The 15,741-nt window shown below is 39.1% G+C and overlaps 1 protein-coding gene and 1 long non-coding RNA gene across 2 annotated transcripts; one reads left to right on the top strand and one right to left on the bottom strand.

The window, feature by feature from the left end:
- Window positions 1-541: 541 nt before the first annotated feature.
- Window positions 542-1,648, top strand: LOC132974055 (uncharacterized). The gene is made up of 3 exons (XR_009673093.1): window positions 542-715; window positions 827-899; window positions 1,080-1,648. It is a non-coding gene; the product is annotated as an uncharacterized LOC132974055 (long non-coding RNA).
- Window positions 955-13,869, bottom strand: ampd3a (adenosine monophosphate deaminase 3a). Its single transcript, XM_061037831.1, has 15 exons — window positions 13,740-13,869; window positions 7,565-7,787; window positions 7,299-7,473; window positions 6,662-6,827; window positions 6,354-6,573; window positions 6,088-6,217; window positions 5,716-5,910; window positions 5,371-5,502; window positions 5,126-5,289; window positions 4,901-5,027; window positions 4,141-4,304; window positions 3,848-3,968; window positions 2,583-2,756; window positions 2,335-2,445; window positions 955-2,217 (listed from the first exon to the last, which is right to left on the bottom strand). The coding sequence occupies exons 2-15, from the start codon at window positions 7,783-7,785 to the stop codon at window positions 2,041-2,043; spliced, it is 2,277 nt and encodes a 758-aa protein (XP_060893814.1). The 5' UTR covers window positions 7,786-7,787; window positions 13,740-13,869; the 3' UTR covers window positions 955-2,040.
- Window positions 13,870-15,741: the final 1,872 nt, after the last annotated feature.

Here is a 15,741-nt window from a genome sequence, read left to right as displayed (position 1 = left end):
GTCACTTTCCTGCGTCGTCCACTTTGCCAATTCGTTTTCGAGTTGGTTTGAATTATGATCACTTTTTAGCACGGCAAGTTTGAAAACGAAAAGCCAAAGACCTTTTCGTTTTCATTTGAATGATGTCATACAATATGCATACATAGAGAGTAAAAGTATAATGCAAACTGGATGACTGAATATTCATTTTAAATATAGGTCAAATAATGCACCTATAATCTGAAAATTAAAACATGTTTCTTTTACTGTATTTTCATTTTAAAATTAGCTTTTTCATTTGAATTATGATACAGATTAAGCGGGGCATTTTTTGAAAATGATAAAGCAAATGCTATTTTCTTCCTCATTTTAATTTAGTCAAAGAATGTGCATTTTTAAAGTTGAAAACTAAAATTAAAATTAGGTAAATTAATCATCATTTTATTTTTGAGTCAAATAATACACTCATATTCTGAAAATTAAAAAGAATCTCTGTTAATGCATTTGAATTTTCAAATTAGCTTTATCATTTGAATTCTGATCACTAATCGCTTCCATAAGATGCAGCCATACAATTGAGGGATACAACAACTGATAGCAGTTTAAGGTACTCCACACAGACCCTGCTCTCTTTGTCCTCCTCCACCTCTCCTCCTTCTTCCTCCTCTACTCCTGAAACCTCAAAGTGAGGAGAAACCAGTCCTGTTTGTCGGCAGGGCACACGGCTCCTCTGGGGGTATGAGGTTTTTTTTATAACAGGATCAATAATCAACAAATTAAAAAATATTTTTCATGTGACCTTTTTTTGTACGACTGAAGTCTTCATGAATTGTATGTTTTGTTTTAGGAAAGGCTATTCTCATCATCACAACTTGTGCCCTTTTCCTGATTGCAGTAATCATCCTGGCATACTTAAAACTGTAAGTGAATTTCCATATAAGAAAACAACTCAAAATAAAACAGTCTAGAATCTGATAGTTTAATATACAAATGATGCATATTGTGCTTTATTGATGCATACTGAAGCATATTTCTCCTTTTTGTTCTCTGGTTCAACTATCGAAGCTTAACAAGATTTGTCCTTTGTGTTTGTAAAAAAGGCGGAACAGTCACACTGACGTGAAGCAGCAGCCGGAAGAATACATTGAGACCGAGGAGTGGACGAGTGTGAAGGTTATAAAGGAAACACAGACAGCTGCTCAGGAAGATGAGAGGATAGAAGTGGACGACGATACAAGTTAAACATTCTTCCAATATGAGGTTCTACAGATACAATCTACAGAGAAGTTGTGATGAGTATTCATTTTAAGAAAGAAGGTGTGCCTTTTGTTGTGTCTTGAAAGCAATGTAACATAAGGGTGGTAAAGTACATTTATTTTTGTATATTACATGTTTTTTTTTAAATAATATTTTCAGTTACATGATGCAATTTGGCCACTAGATGGCAGTGTTGGCGATACAATCTTTGTAAGGACGGAATACTTTTTTACTGACACCATTTGCTGCTTTGTTTAGTGTAAATACAATGGGGTTTTTTTCAATTTAAAATACTTTTGTAAAAGGCACGTTTCATCACGAACATAGAATTCTCTCAGATCACTAAAGAAATGGACGTATGTAGCCATAACTCACTAAAACCTCATTAAAACAAGCTATTTTATGGAGAAACGCTATATTAATTTCTTATTAGAACTGTCTGACTTAACATTGTGCATAACTTTGTCAACCATGTGTTCATATGTCTGATGTAAGTGACTGAAAACCTCAAGTTTTTTAACGGACTCCTTACCGATGGAGTGTAATGTACAGCTGTGAATAAATAAAGAGTTTCTGTAATAAGCCTGACTTGACACATACAGTCAGTAATCTTTGTGTGAGAAAGTGACAGCAGTCATCAAGGTCTTCACTCCATGAAACTTGCCTGTTATCAGCTTGTTAACAGCTTAAAACGACATTCACATTGTTGATGAATCATATAATCATCATAGCATTTCAAAATGAAGCTTAACGGTGATTACCGAGATCTCAGCTTGCCTGGATTCTGATAAAAGACGATCCACTTTATTCATAGATTGAACCCATGGCTTCAGACTTCACTGCATCCACTATAAAGCTAAGTTCATTACACAGCGTCTCATGCCTGTAGGCCATGCGGATCTGTGCCACATTGGTCCGACAGATATCGTTCCCTTCAGGTCCGTCTTTGAGATAGTTTACACCGAGGAAGTGTTTCTTGTCCTGTTAAAAAAAACAACAGAGCATACAGACGGATGAGAACAAACGGGATGGAGATTTTTTGCCATTCCTAGCACGGCCGAGTAAAAGTTACAAGGAGAGGAGAGAGTTTCTCTGTACCTGATGAGACAGTCCGCTTTGCAGCACGCTGTTCCTGGCTATTTCACACACATCACAGGTGCTGAGCTTCCAGAGCTGAGCTGCGATGGCATACTCTTCCATTAATGGTTCCTAGAACAAGGACACACAAACAATTGACCATTTCTATTAATAAGTATGTTTAGTGTGATTGTTCTGAATGATTCTGATGTACTGATGAAGTGCCTCATAGAAACAGTATTTAACCTGTATATTTCCTGTGCGTTTACCTTGGTGTAGTGGAATTGCATGGGATCATCTGTGGACAGAGACACACACAGGCCTTTGTGTAGGAACTCTCTGAGAGGATTTTTGGAGTACTCCAGAAACAGACTGTTGTTGCTGAGTGGTGACATTGCAATCGGAACCTGGGCCAGGTAGTACAGGTACTGCAGCACAGGACTCTGAGAGAAAGATGGAAAAAAAAAAAACATATTTTACAGCCAGACAAATGCATACAGCATGCAGATGTTGAAAAAAGTTCTGCTTCTTTATGTCCAAGCTTCCTTATGTCACGTTCTATCTAAATATATAAGTGAGTCATCTTCTAGTAATCTTTGTAGTGAGCTGTGTTTATTCTGCAGCTCCACCTGGTGGCACACAGGGACTTACAAGTACTACATTGTTAAAACTAAAACATAACATTTTGTTTGAGTTTCAAATAATGAACACAATCTGATCCAATATTATAATTTGTAAACCTTGACTGACGTCCTAACTTACAACCAGAAACTTGTGAAATAAAAATACCCTTCTATATTATTGAACAAAATCACTAAAAAACTAATTATCTTTGCAGTTTGGGTTGTAGATCGATATCAGCGAGTCATTGCTATTGTTTTTCTTCAGAGCACGCCTTCTCCCCTGTTTCTGAAGCATACTGTCAAATATCTAGAAACTAAAAACATCCAATCTCTCCTCTCTCACCTACAGCTCAAACTGTTCCCTGATAAAGTCATTTCATTGTTGATAATGTAGTTATTGTCCCAAAGTTAAAGTATTATAGAAACTAATCCTTTACTGAGTTTCACATTTTTGGTTGCTGTAATGTATTTTCAAAAAGAACAAAGCATGAGAGAATCAAATAACTGATCTGTAGCATGCAAAGCAGCAGTTATGTTACTCCTTGTCTGCTCTGGTGTGTTTTCGGACCAAACAGTTCTGCTGACTTTTTGAAGAGGATCTCTCCACTAGGAAGTTCCCTGATAACTACACACCATAGGAACTTTTTTTCTGTCTGCATTCACACCGCCATGGTATCTACACTGAAGTAGGAGCTAAAAAGGTTCCTCTCCGGGTTCTATGACCGGAGACAGTTCATAGTTCCTGCGCATGAATAAAGAAGGAGGAGAGTTTTAACAGTTCCCAGAGCTATGAGGAAGTTCCTGCGGTGTGAAAACGCCTTTAGATTCTGTAGAAAGTATCTGAATCCCGAACCTTTATCTTTATTTTAAAAGAAGGATCAAACATGGCAGCTTTAGCAAGTCTGAAGTACCTTTTTCAAGTTGAGTCCATGTGAGATGTTGTCAGATGTCAGGAAGGCAGAGACTAAATGTGTGATTGAGCCCGCTTCTCCACAGTGGGGACGGAACTGGAAGGTGCTCAATCCACACTCTCTGAAGAGGATAGGAAAGAACAGAATGAAGAAGTCAGTAAACATGTCAATATTTTATATTTAATATGTATTCTCATTAGCTGTGAGAGTTCAGAACAAGAAAGGTTTAAGCAAAGCAATGTCCTTTAATAATAGTGCATGTTGTGACCCATCAGGAAGGCTGCAGGTCTTACTTCCTGAGGTTGTTGAGGACCATGATGTTTGCATACATGTGGAAGATGTAGTAACTGTATGGAGGGTTCTCATCTGCAGTCCACTGCTCTGGCTTTGGGCTCCTGAAGGAGAACATGTGATCGCTGTGTTTGGACTCGTCGTCCACACTGTCAAAACCTGACACCTGCACACACAAGCATTATTTACCACTGTGATGGAAGAACTATTTTTTGCATGAACTACAAGGTTAATAAGCACACTAGTTATATAATTTTACTCCAAATGGTTATGTTTTGTTTAAAGGCTTTATATGCAATTTTTCACACTTAAATATAATAGAAATCAAGTATATCCTCTGAAAATAACTCTGTGAGTCATGACTGTCTACAATAGGTGTAACACCCGAGTCCCGCTGTCTGTGATGTTTTCCGAGTTTTCCGAGTCTTATCTTCAGTTTGTTCACATCGCCCGGACGGCCGGCTGGCTCATCCCCTCACGTATAAAAGTTGTTTAATTGAGGGACTAGAGAAAAGAAGAATAACATACTGTACTGCTTAATTTAATGCCACGTAAGCGTTTTTAGATCACGCTCATTTCAGGTAAATTTACATGCAGTGTGAAGATACGCACATAATAAAGATCGCTAGCATTAGCATGCTAACACAACAATGCAGTGAGAGTTGTTTTGGTTTCATGTTGGTGCTCAAGGGCGACATCTGGATCAAAAAAATCACATATAAAGCCTTTACGTAAGATGAAACCTAAAATACTCAATCTTACATATTTTAGGAAGACATGGAGTTCTTTGTGTTTCTGGGGATTGACCGTTGCCTCAAACAGAGGGAGGAAAATGTTCTCCAGCATCTTGGCAAAATTATGAACCAGCTTCTTGGACTTGAAAATATCACTGAAACCCATAAAAAAAATTAGATTCAAACAAAAATTCTGAGATGTATGATTCTGGAAAATAAAAAAGTGAATAGTTGTTTAGTTAGTCAGACTCACTATATTCTGGGCACTTGGATAATCCACCTCATATTTGGTGAGTGGACTTTCTGATGAATAAACCACTTAGACAGACTGTCCCATTCCTCAGGAGAGCGCCCATAGATGGAGAGACGTGGCTCTGCATGCTGATACTTACTCTCCTCCAGGTCATGGGAAACTTCCTGTAAATGGAAGAAGAAGAATGTGGTAAACTGTCCCTGCATCAGCTCTGACTTCAAATGTGAGATTACCTAGTACTCTACCTTTATGATGCTGGCAAAGTACTCTCCATTGATGAGGTTATCTGTCTTCAGGAAGATCTCTCGAAGTTCACTCGCTCCCACTGGGTTATACTTGGAATTAAATTTATCAAACCGGTGGAAGGTTTGTCTCCCCTGTAGAGATTAATCACAGAATGGTCAGTAAAAAGAAATAAAACTGATCGAAATGCTATTTACCTGCACTGACAGTGAAATGAATTGATGTTAAGGGGCAGAGACAGCAACAGTAACAGAGTATTTTATTACATTTTTATATAATCTCAGTTCTGAAAAAACTCTTTTTTAAAAACACTGATTAAATGTGGTGGCATTTTCTACTGTACTTACAGCATGCACATCCAGAGAGTCCACGGTGAGGTCATAGGGATCCTTATTGATGCTGTGGAAAACCTGCTGCAGGGTCATCTTTTGTCCCACCTTTTCCAACACCACGCGGTCAGAATCGGTCTCGTATGTTTTCTGGATGAAGGTCAGCAGGTGTTTCTGAGACATGCAGGCTGCTGCATGAATGTGTGTGTCCACCTGAGGGGAAGAAACCATGTCTATGTAACATAGACTAGACAACTGAGTGTTAAAACACACACACCTAGTTTTTCTATATCTTTATTTTGTGAAAAAGTATTCAACTTAATGGAGAAAAAATTAAAATAAAAAATGATATTAAAGGGCTTTAAATAGGCACCATTTTTGATATCTGACCTTTCTAACATTGTAGAAATCTCTGTGAGGCACACTCTTCAGCTCCTTTAGCTCAGCCATCTCATTTAGCATCTCATGGAGGTAGAACTTTGAACTTAAGAAGTTTAGTCGTCTATGACAGTAGGTCTTCCTGAAGAATCAGAGTGGACCTCAGTTTTAACATGTGTAATTAGGTGCCACGTAATAGGCATGAACTGGATTGACAGGGAAGCATTGTTTATTCAACCATCATATCTGTGTAGTGCTCTTTTGTTTTGGCAACTTACGTGGGTCCGTCTGCGATCATTGACAGCACGTGACTAAGGTCTATAGCAAAGGTCTCCAAGTCTGGGTAAGGAAGGTCATGTGGTTTGTTTTCTTCCAGAGCCTCAACACTGTCATACACGCACACTATCCCGTCCTTCATCTTCAGCTCGTAGTTCAGGTTCTCAGGGATGTTCTCCATGCTGTAGGGATCCTCTCCATGTTTTGGATGAGGGCACATATCTTTAGGACAAAACAGTGTTCTGTTACTACCTTATGAACCAGAATAAACCCAAAGAGTGTGCAGCTCTTATAACAGTACAATGCAAACCTGGCATAACTTCATCATCTTCGCTCCATCTCGTGTTCACGGCACTGCGCAGGAACTGAGCCGTCGTTCTGCAGAATCTGTGATAGGCTAGCTTTGAGTATTTCTCCCGAATAAGTAGAGCTTTAAACAGACTTTTGGCTGCCTGCTCATAGTCCTCCACTGTGATCTGAATGGAGAATGGACATGACATTAAAACAATATTCTTTTAAAATGAAAATTATACAACTGGTACAGTAAAACACACAAAAGGCAAAGCTCTGAAATAATTCATTTTCTCTGCCCATGATGGTCAGGCTTTAGTTCAGTAATAAAGTGTGCTTTGCAGCCCCCTATTGGGTCCTCGAGGTACTGTTGGTGGGCCACAACAAGTCAGTTACAACAAATAGTTTCAGGTTTTGATTTTGCAATAGTCAATAAGCACATGTTACCTTGTGTACACAATTGTTTATATTAGAACCATAATACAAGAAATACATTCACATGCATTTATATATGATTTGTGATCAACACTAAAGTGCAAAAACAAATAAAAAAATGATTTTATTTGTTTATTATAAATGATGTCCAGCGGCCCACCATCAGGCCGTGATCAGATCAGTCTGTTGCATTCTTGTTGTAATTAGTCCGTTGTACTTACTCCAGCACAGTAATCACCACTGATTGTGACCCTCTGGTAATCAGGACAGTTTTCTGGCAATGAGGAGCAGGTGGAGCTGGGGGACATAAATGGTGTCACTGACCGCGTCCAGTCTGTATTCACTGGGATCTGCAGGTACATTGACTGCGATCGAATCATCTTCAAACTTTTCCTTCTGCAAGATTTGCAATAAGATTAGTGTATGCACACATACCTTTCCCGCAAGTCCCAAAACAATCATTTTAAAGTTCTTGAGGGGGGCATACCTCTTGGTGCTCTCCTCTGACTGCTGCTCTGCCAGCTCCTTAAGCAGTTCATGATCCTTTGCTTGTTGGAGGCCGATCGGGCAGTCCTCTGGCACTGTGAACATCGACAAGGCATCCTTGTTGTCTTCTTCTTTAAGCGCTGATGCATATACTTTCTCTGCTCGAAGCTGTGTCTCCTTCTCCTTCTCACTCAGAGTAACTTTTGGGAATTGCCGAGGCATGTCTGCAGGAAGGTAGAAGAAATAGGGCTGGTGGCAGTGAATGTAATCAAAGCATAGAGAGAGGCTCCTTCTTATGAGAACTCTGCTTGTTTTGGCCAGTTTGTGCTGTTTGGTAAACAGTGAGCAGATGTGTGTGGGGCCCCATTTTGCGCAAGGGGACGCATTCTCTGCAAATGCGCAAAGGATGCGCATCGCTGCCGTGAGGCGCGCGTAGAGCACGAAGTCAAGCCCGAGGCAGGAGAGGAAAAAAAAGAGACGAGTAATGTGACACCGCGGACCAATCAGCGGTCAGATGCGCCGACAGGCAGTTGGCCTCCAAACAAAAGCAAAAGAAAGAGAAAGTCAAAACAAGAGGAGGCTCGAGCTTCACTTGAAGGTATGTTGTTGAAATAAAAAAGAAAAACTTTGTGGCATAAACACCCCAGCTGCTAGCCTGCTAATCATTTATATAAATAAAGTTATTATTATTATGAGACAGAAGAGAGGATCATTCTGTCTAGATGTGGACTGGAGATTAAATTTTCCAGCGGCCCTGATTATCATTTATTGAATGTCTTGTTAACTGCATATACATTCACCTCTGTTGAAAAAGGAGTGGTTAATTGACCAGTTGGTGGTCGCATGTTGGCTCAGGTTTGTAGCCTATCAATCTATGCTATCAATAGAAGTTTTGGGCTATATTAATGGAGGTAAAATGTTGCCATCTCTTGGTGAATTTAATTCATAACAGACATATAAGATTAGATAAAATAAGATAAATTAAGGTAATATTTTATTTGACCCACAATGGAGAAATGTAAAGCGTTGCAGCAGCAAACAGCAGTGTAGGAATATAGAACCTAAGTATAAAAATAAGTATATAAAAATATTTAAATATAGAAATGTCATCAAATCATAATGAATATTATCATTAGTTGTAGTCGTATTTGCATTAATTGCATTTTAATCTTTGTGAGGCTTGTATTTACATTAATTTCATTGTGTAATTTACCATTAAGACCAAAACAAATCTTAATAATCTGCTTGTAAGATGGATTTCTTGTCATAATGGGGTCAATGCTGAAGTTTGTTACTAAGGGTGACACGGAGCCAGCGCCCAGTACGTCACAAGGGCCATCAAGCACCATGTCAACAGGTTTGTCACTTAATGATGATGGTTTCGATATCACTGATATCATTGATGATGATGAGCTCTCAAGAACTGCCGTCAATGTTGTGCTTTGCCTCTGGTCACTTCCTGTCAGCACCTGTGTGTCCAATCAGACTCAAAGCTGATCGTTTGCTCTTACTGACATTGTTCCCTTTTTTCTAGATCCTTGCTTGTGTTGTTCTTACTCTCTGATGTACGTCGCTTTGGATAAAAGCGTCTGCTAAGTGAATTGTAGAATTGTAGGTACAAATGCAGCAGCACCCAGCACGTCACCAGGGCCATCAAGCAACATCTCTTCAGCTACAGATGCTACTATCACTACTCCAAGTGCACAACCAGTTGATCCTGCTCTGTGGCCAGCACACCTATCAGATGTCGATCGGGTTGAATTTGTGCGCCGAGGGCCTTTTAAGGCACAGCAGCTGTCATATGATGACCTCATTGATGACTTTGCATCAAATGCAGACGTGTGCATCTGTAAAAGACTTGTTCCATTGTTGATAGAGGCTGCTCATTTGATTTGTTCCTACTAATAAAGGTTGTAAACCTAAATGGCATTTCGTGATACAGTCATTTTGTACCCTACGCAAAATAAAATTCTGCGTAGGGCCCCAATTTGGCCAGGGGCGGCCCTGTGTGTGAGGGTTGGTTTTGGGACATTCAAGAACAGCTGCACAGTATCACCGCCCGCAGAGCACTGTGTGAAGTGTTCCCTTTGGCTCAACAATATGTTCAAATGCTTTAGTTGCTCTTGTCTTGCAAGATCACGTTTATATGTGTTGTCACAAACTTGAGATTTTTAGGGTTGCATTGTAATGTAACCATGTTACGTCAGTCTAAACCAGTTAGCATCCCTTCACAACCCATCTTACTGTGTATATCCGTATTTAAAACATTGGCTTTGTTAACGTCCATATTTATCTTTTATTTCATCATCATTTCCTGTTTACTGCATTTCTTTTTACATTATTTGCTATACTTCTCTCTTTAACAAATGAGTTCTAAAACCAAAAGTTGTATTATTATCAGCTTATGCCAGCAGTGCCATAGACACTAACATGAAAACTATAATGTGTGTTATTTATTTACCACTGTATTTTTATCTGTATTCATGACACCTTTAGAGGTGAACATTCTTTCAAACTGATTTAGAAACACAATCTTTTTAGAACAGATTAAATCTGGATGTGCTACATCTGTTTACAGTCACTCTCCTTGTTAAAGTACAGGAGCTATGTTTGTGTCTGCGGGTAGATAACCTGGCTGAACTGACAGTGTCATGTTCATATCTGTAGAAGTAAAGAGTCTGCTTATCAGGGTACTACAGCAATAACAGAGAAAGGCCATGATGCATAATGTGATACAGTTTTAGCCACTTTTAAACCCTGCCAGGATGCTTCAAGGAATATTATCATTCCAGACACACAACACTATCCTGACATCAGCTGTGTGTGTATCACTGCTTAAAGGCTCTTAAAGCGGTATTGAGGCTCTTAAAGCGGTATTGATCTGAAATAATGGCCTTATTAATTATTTAGTCTAATGCCACCAGTGATTTAATCTCTGACACAAAAACATTCACGTCTTCTTCGTAAACTACTGTTTCATCCACACAAATAAACGCACATTAAAGGATGGATATGGTTTTTACCTGTAGCCTATACAGCCTATACAAAACTGGACAGGAAAAGGCTAATAACTAAAAACATCATAATAAAGAGAGGAGACACTCTTGTTGTAAATCCTTAATACATTTTACTACGAAAATAACAATAGCCTAAATAAAAAAAAGTACACTAATCATTCAAAAAAAAAAAACATGAGGATATAAAGTCTCACAAATTCTTAAAGTCAGTCCACAGATAACGTTAGCTCTGGTGAATCTAATCAACTTTTATCTGACTTTGATGACTTAAAGCAACACTTGCCAACTTTACGAGGCCTCCGTTGTAAAGGAACGGTTTGCAGAAAAGTTATTTCTATCACGTTTTATCTTGTTTTGATGTGCCCTGCACTGTTTACAGCCCGAGTAGGGAGTAGAGACGCTATGTGAGATCTGTAACATGGACTTTAATATACAAGTTAAAACAAAGAAGATACATTAATGAGCTCAATCGTCAGAATCTGTAGATTAGCCTTGGTGTAGCAAAATAATTTTCTTCATTGTCTTTTGGAAGTGTAGCTAATTGATTTTATGACTTTGTTCTATTTGTTTTATTTTATTTCTTTTTGTTTTATTCATTACACCCTGCCATGAATATTTAGGTCAGAGAAACCTACAGTGGACTAACATTGATGCTGAGCCTCTCAGACTCCTTTGAGTTGTCTGTTTGAAACAGTGAAGTAGAAAATAGCCTATAAGTAACATGATTCCACAGACATTTTGACGATTATTGTTATATCAATGCCTCTCATCAGTTCTGCTCTTACCTTCGGTGCTGCTCATATCCGGGGTAGTTGTAAGGTTCATTGCTAACTTCTGTCTGAATGTTTGGTCAGTCTCAGGCAGGCTATGATTTGAGGGTGACACACACCTACAGTGTTGTTTCTCAGACTGCCTATCTCTCTATTTTCAGGGGGGCAGTGTCATCATGTTGACAGAGCTTCTAATCCTGACAATATGTCAAAACTGACTGTCAACAAAGACAAGGCCACACTCACAAGCAGGCCTATAGTATGCTGTCTAGTATTTATATCTGTGTCTGTCTGTGTGTCCCTCTCAGACACAAACACTCAAGCACTTTGTGGCTTACTCTTGCACTCACATTGAGTGCAAGCATGGAGAGGGAGTGAGGAAGAGAGACTCCTGACACTGATTTTGTGGCTAAACAGAATCACAACCAGATAGATGCCTTTTCAGTCTGAAAGTCTGAAAGCTGCTCAGATCATATTATTTAATACCACAAGCAGGCAGGGGAGTCTGGCAACAATTCAAGCGTTTCACTAATTAGTAATATTTATATCTGTGTTTACACGCACACACACGCACACAATCAAGATGTTTTTCCTGGAGAAGTAAGACACTCTCAGATCCCTACGCAGAATTCTGACTGACCAATTTTTCTGTATGACTAAAAGGCAGCATGATGCATTTGTATATATCTGTCACTGATATTTAAAACCAAGCAAACAGGCTGAACCTTAATCTCAATGGTGAGAACACGCTTCTAGCAGTCACTAATTATGTAAGATAATCATAACTACAGGTACAGAATATGGTTTTGGTGCTGTTTAACCAGCATATCAAATAATAATAGTAACTCTGCTTACCTGCTCTCACAGTGGCCCTGGACCAGTGGGTGCTGGGTGGACAAAATAAAATGAAATAAAATGAGTGCTTGCCATTGACTGATGTTACTTTTCAGCAATTTCCCTGAAACGATGAATTTGTTGACCCAAATGTGTTTTTTTTTTATCTGAAGAATCTGCAGAATGTTATGACGACTGTTTTTATTCAAGTTCTTCATCATAGTTACTCGCACAAATATATGGGAACAACTAACCTTGTGGATGTGGTGCATTGGATCATATATATGATTACTTATTGTTTATGCAACGCTCACAGTGATAACTGTGTGCCGCTCCTACCACGTTTGCTCTTAAAGAAAACTCTCTGCTCACATACATAACTTCATGTGATACATAGGTTCCAGAAGAAAGAGGCAAATTGGAGAGTCTAGAGAGAATACACCCGCTACATCTTGAAGTGTTTTAATTCCCCAGAGAGGTAAAGTACAAGTCATTCATTTTTATTTTATAGTTTTAAACAAACGTAATTGTTTACTTCCTCCATGTAGATTATTGCACAATTAACTTCTAAGAAATGAATCATTTGATGGCCATGATATTGACTCCAAAGTTTTTACTTTAGAGCAATTCAAGGGGCCTACCATAACCCCCCAGAGAAAATCCCTAAATGATTTTTTTTCTTCCATTTATTTTAACATAATAAGGAACCCCCAACTCAGCAATCCAAAAACACAGAAAAATGATACCAAGCATGAATATTTCACTGAGCATCACTGGAGCCTATTTCTTATTGATCCGACTGCCTTTTGTAGGAAACAACAGATTAGATGGCTGCTGTATCTCTCCAGAAAGCGCCATTAGAGACTAATGTGCAGAGAATCTTAATGGTGCTCACTCTGGACTGTACTGATGTAGATGTGTACGCCTTCTTAAATGTACTTTTAATGTGGGGAAAAATGGGAGTTGACCGTTTATCATCTTTACAGTTAATTTTGAGAACAAGATCATAATCGGTTATTTCCCATTCACTGTTTGAAACCCACTGAAAGCGTCCTAAGGCACTTACTCCAGCACTCAGTTATATTCCAGAGCCAGCTCACTACATCCTGCTGTCTTTAGCCTGATATCACACACCTCACAGCTTTTACTGGCTGAGCCCCCAATATGGCTCTCCCTGTCAAAGTCATATCTCAGAGAGAGGTCAACAACATTTGAGAGGGCTATTGAAAATATGGAAAGGGAGTAGGGAGGGAGAAAAAAAGCTCACTCTTTCCCAAGCAAGGACCTGAATGCTGCTTTTTAAGAGGTGAGTCTCCTCTGCTCATCTTTCCCATCAGCCCGGGGCCTTGAGAGAGGGAGCGATAAAATAGTCACACATGAGTGCAAAACGTCCTCCTTCAGCTACTCTCTCACGCCTGTCAGATAAGTCTGGATTGGTTTTTTAAGGGTCTGGTTGAATTGGTTTGAATATGAGTCACTTAAACCAGTTGCATCTCTGAAACAATATAACAGTATACACCAAGAATTCTCTAATACATCAAACAAGTTCACTCACCTCCCCAGCCTCGCTCGTCTCTGAAGAGTATATAAACTGCACAAGTTCCCTCAGAGAAACATCCAAGTCATGCTGTGCTCCTGTTGTGGCTATAGAGTGTATGATATCACATCCACCACCCTGCAGTGCACAACTCTCCATCCTTAACTCTTTCACTGCTGCAGCATTGTACAAGGACATCAGCTGAACGAAGGCTGAGGCCAGCTTGACATGATGGTCATTCGATTGTTAAACTACTTTTCAGGCAGCAGAAAATGTACAAGATTGTGTCACTATGACATTTTCATTGTTCTTCCTGATATCTGTCTTCTGCTGCAGAGACAAACAGTGTCCTCTTGTGGATGTTTTGCTAACATGCCAGGCATGAGCAGACTAGCAAGTGCTACCAGCAAAGTAAGGGTGCCTTTTTGATCCACTGGTGATTTAACAGTGATTATAACATGGTTCACCAACAGACTATTTTCAAAGCTTTAAAAGCCTGATCTCTTTCCTGTGTCTTTAATGCAGTTACTCAAACAAGATAAAATCCCAGAACATTCACATAGGTTGACGTCATCAGTGTGCGTCATGAAAGTAAGTCTCTATATTTGAAACCATCATATTCATGTTACAAGAATCCTCAAATTCAAGCTGCCTGTCACACATTTACTATTGATCTGTTGAGAAAGATCCACTGCCAGATCTGAGTACTTTCTCTTACACCTTTCCAGAGTGGAGTAAGCACTGGCATGAATGAACTGAACTCTATACACAGTGTTAGAGAAGGACCCAGATTTACTGCTGGGACCATAAGCAGCCGGGGCCCCACACTCCCTGATTTAGCCTCAAGGTGTTTGAGATTATGAGGCTAATCCTCTCAGCTAAGTCAATCAGTGTACTTTTAGAGTCGGCTGATTCTAGGACTGATTCCCAGCCCTGGGCCTGTATCATTTTAATTGACAGAGGTATTGCAAGATTGATTATTTGTCTGCCTTCTGCCCCTTTCCTCTACTCATCTGCTGCACTCTTAAATAGCAAGGTAACAGTGTATTAAAGTTAAGAAATCTAAATCAGTGGTTCTCAACTGGTCGAGCCTCAGGACCCAACTACTCCTTCATGAAAAATCGTGACCCACATTTGTCATATTTTTCAATCAATCAGATTTATTTAGAGACAAATTGTGCAGTTTGGACCTCAGACGATACAAAGCGTGATAGAACAAACACACTGAATGAAACAAATGTAAAAAATAAATAAAAGTGCTTCATAGACTTTTTGACAGCATTCTTCTTCCAGGCACACATCTGCGACCCGCTGAAAATGGTTCCGCGACCTACCTTTGGCTTCCGACCCACCAGTTGAGAACCACTGACCTAAATAATAAATTCTGATAATAGTGCACTGTCCAGTGGTTGTCTCAGTTAAATTCTGGCTTAAATTCTGTAAGTTAAAATAGGGTCCATATCGTGGCTGATATAATTTTAGAAATAATACTTATAAAAGCTTTCTGAGAACAGCAATACATTAAAAAAAAAAGTGTTTGAGCTTATTATACTCTAAGACCTGGAGGAAGTGAGTATATCTGTTGACCTACACTGATCACTTGCTTGATGCCAGCATCACGTCAGTGGCGTCAGCAGCTGATTGGCTTAATGCTGGAGGGACATCCTCACAAAGCAAGAGTACACTTAGTGGACCAGGTCTAGATCCATTCACTCTATTCTTAGGTTGCTTTTGCTGTGCTGAGAAACAGAACAGATCGTTGTAACTTTTTAAAATTATTATTTGTGTGTTCTTAATATTAATTTAATTCTAAAGATTCTAAATTGAATTAAAATGAATCTGCCACTAGATGGTATTTTAACTTTGTTTAGTATCTTTACAATTTATGTTTATGGTCTCAACCCATTCAGTTAATTGTGGGTCAGGTCTGTTATTATTGACATGTGTCTGCTTTGGTGCAATTTTCCCATTTGTTTCAGTTATAAGCAATACTTCAGGAAGAAAAATATAGAAATGAAAG

Source organism: Labrus mixtus, chromosome 1 (assembly GCF_963584025.1).
Source record: "Labrus mixtus chromosome 1, fLabMix1.1, whole genome shotgun sequence".
In the NCBI taxonomy this organism is placed as follows: Eukaryota; Metazoa; Chordata; class Actinopteri; order Labriformes; family Labridae; genus Labrus; species Labrus mixtus.
The sequence above is the reverse complement of the archived record's forward strand: the minus strand, read 5'-3'. Positions and strand labels throughout refer to the sequence as shown.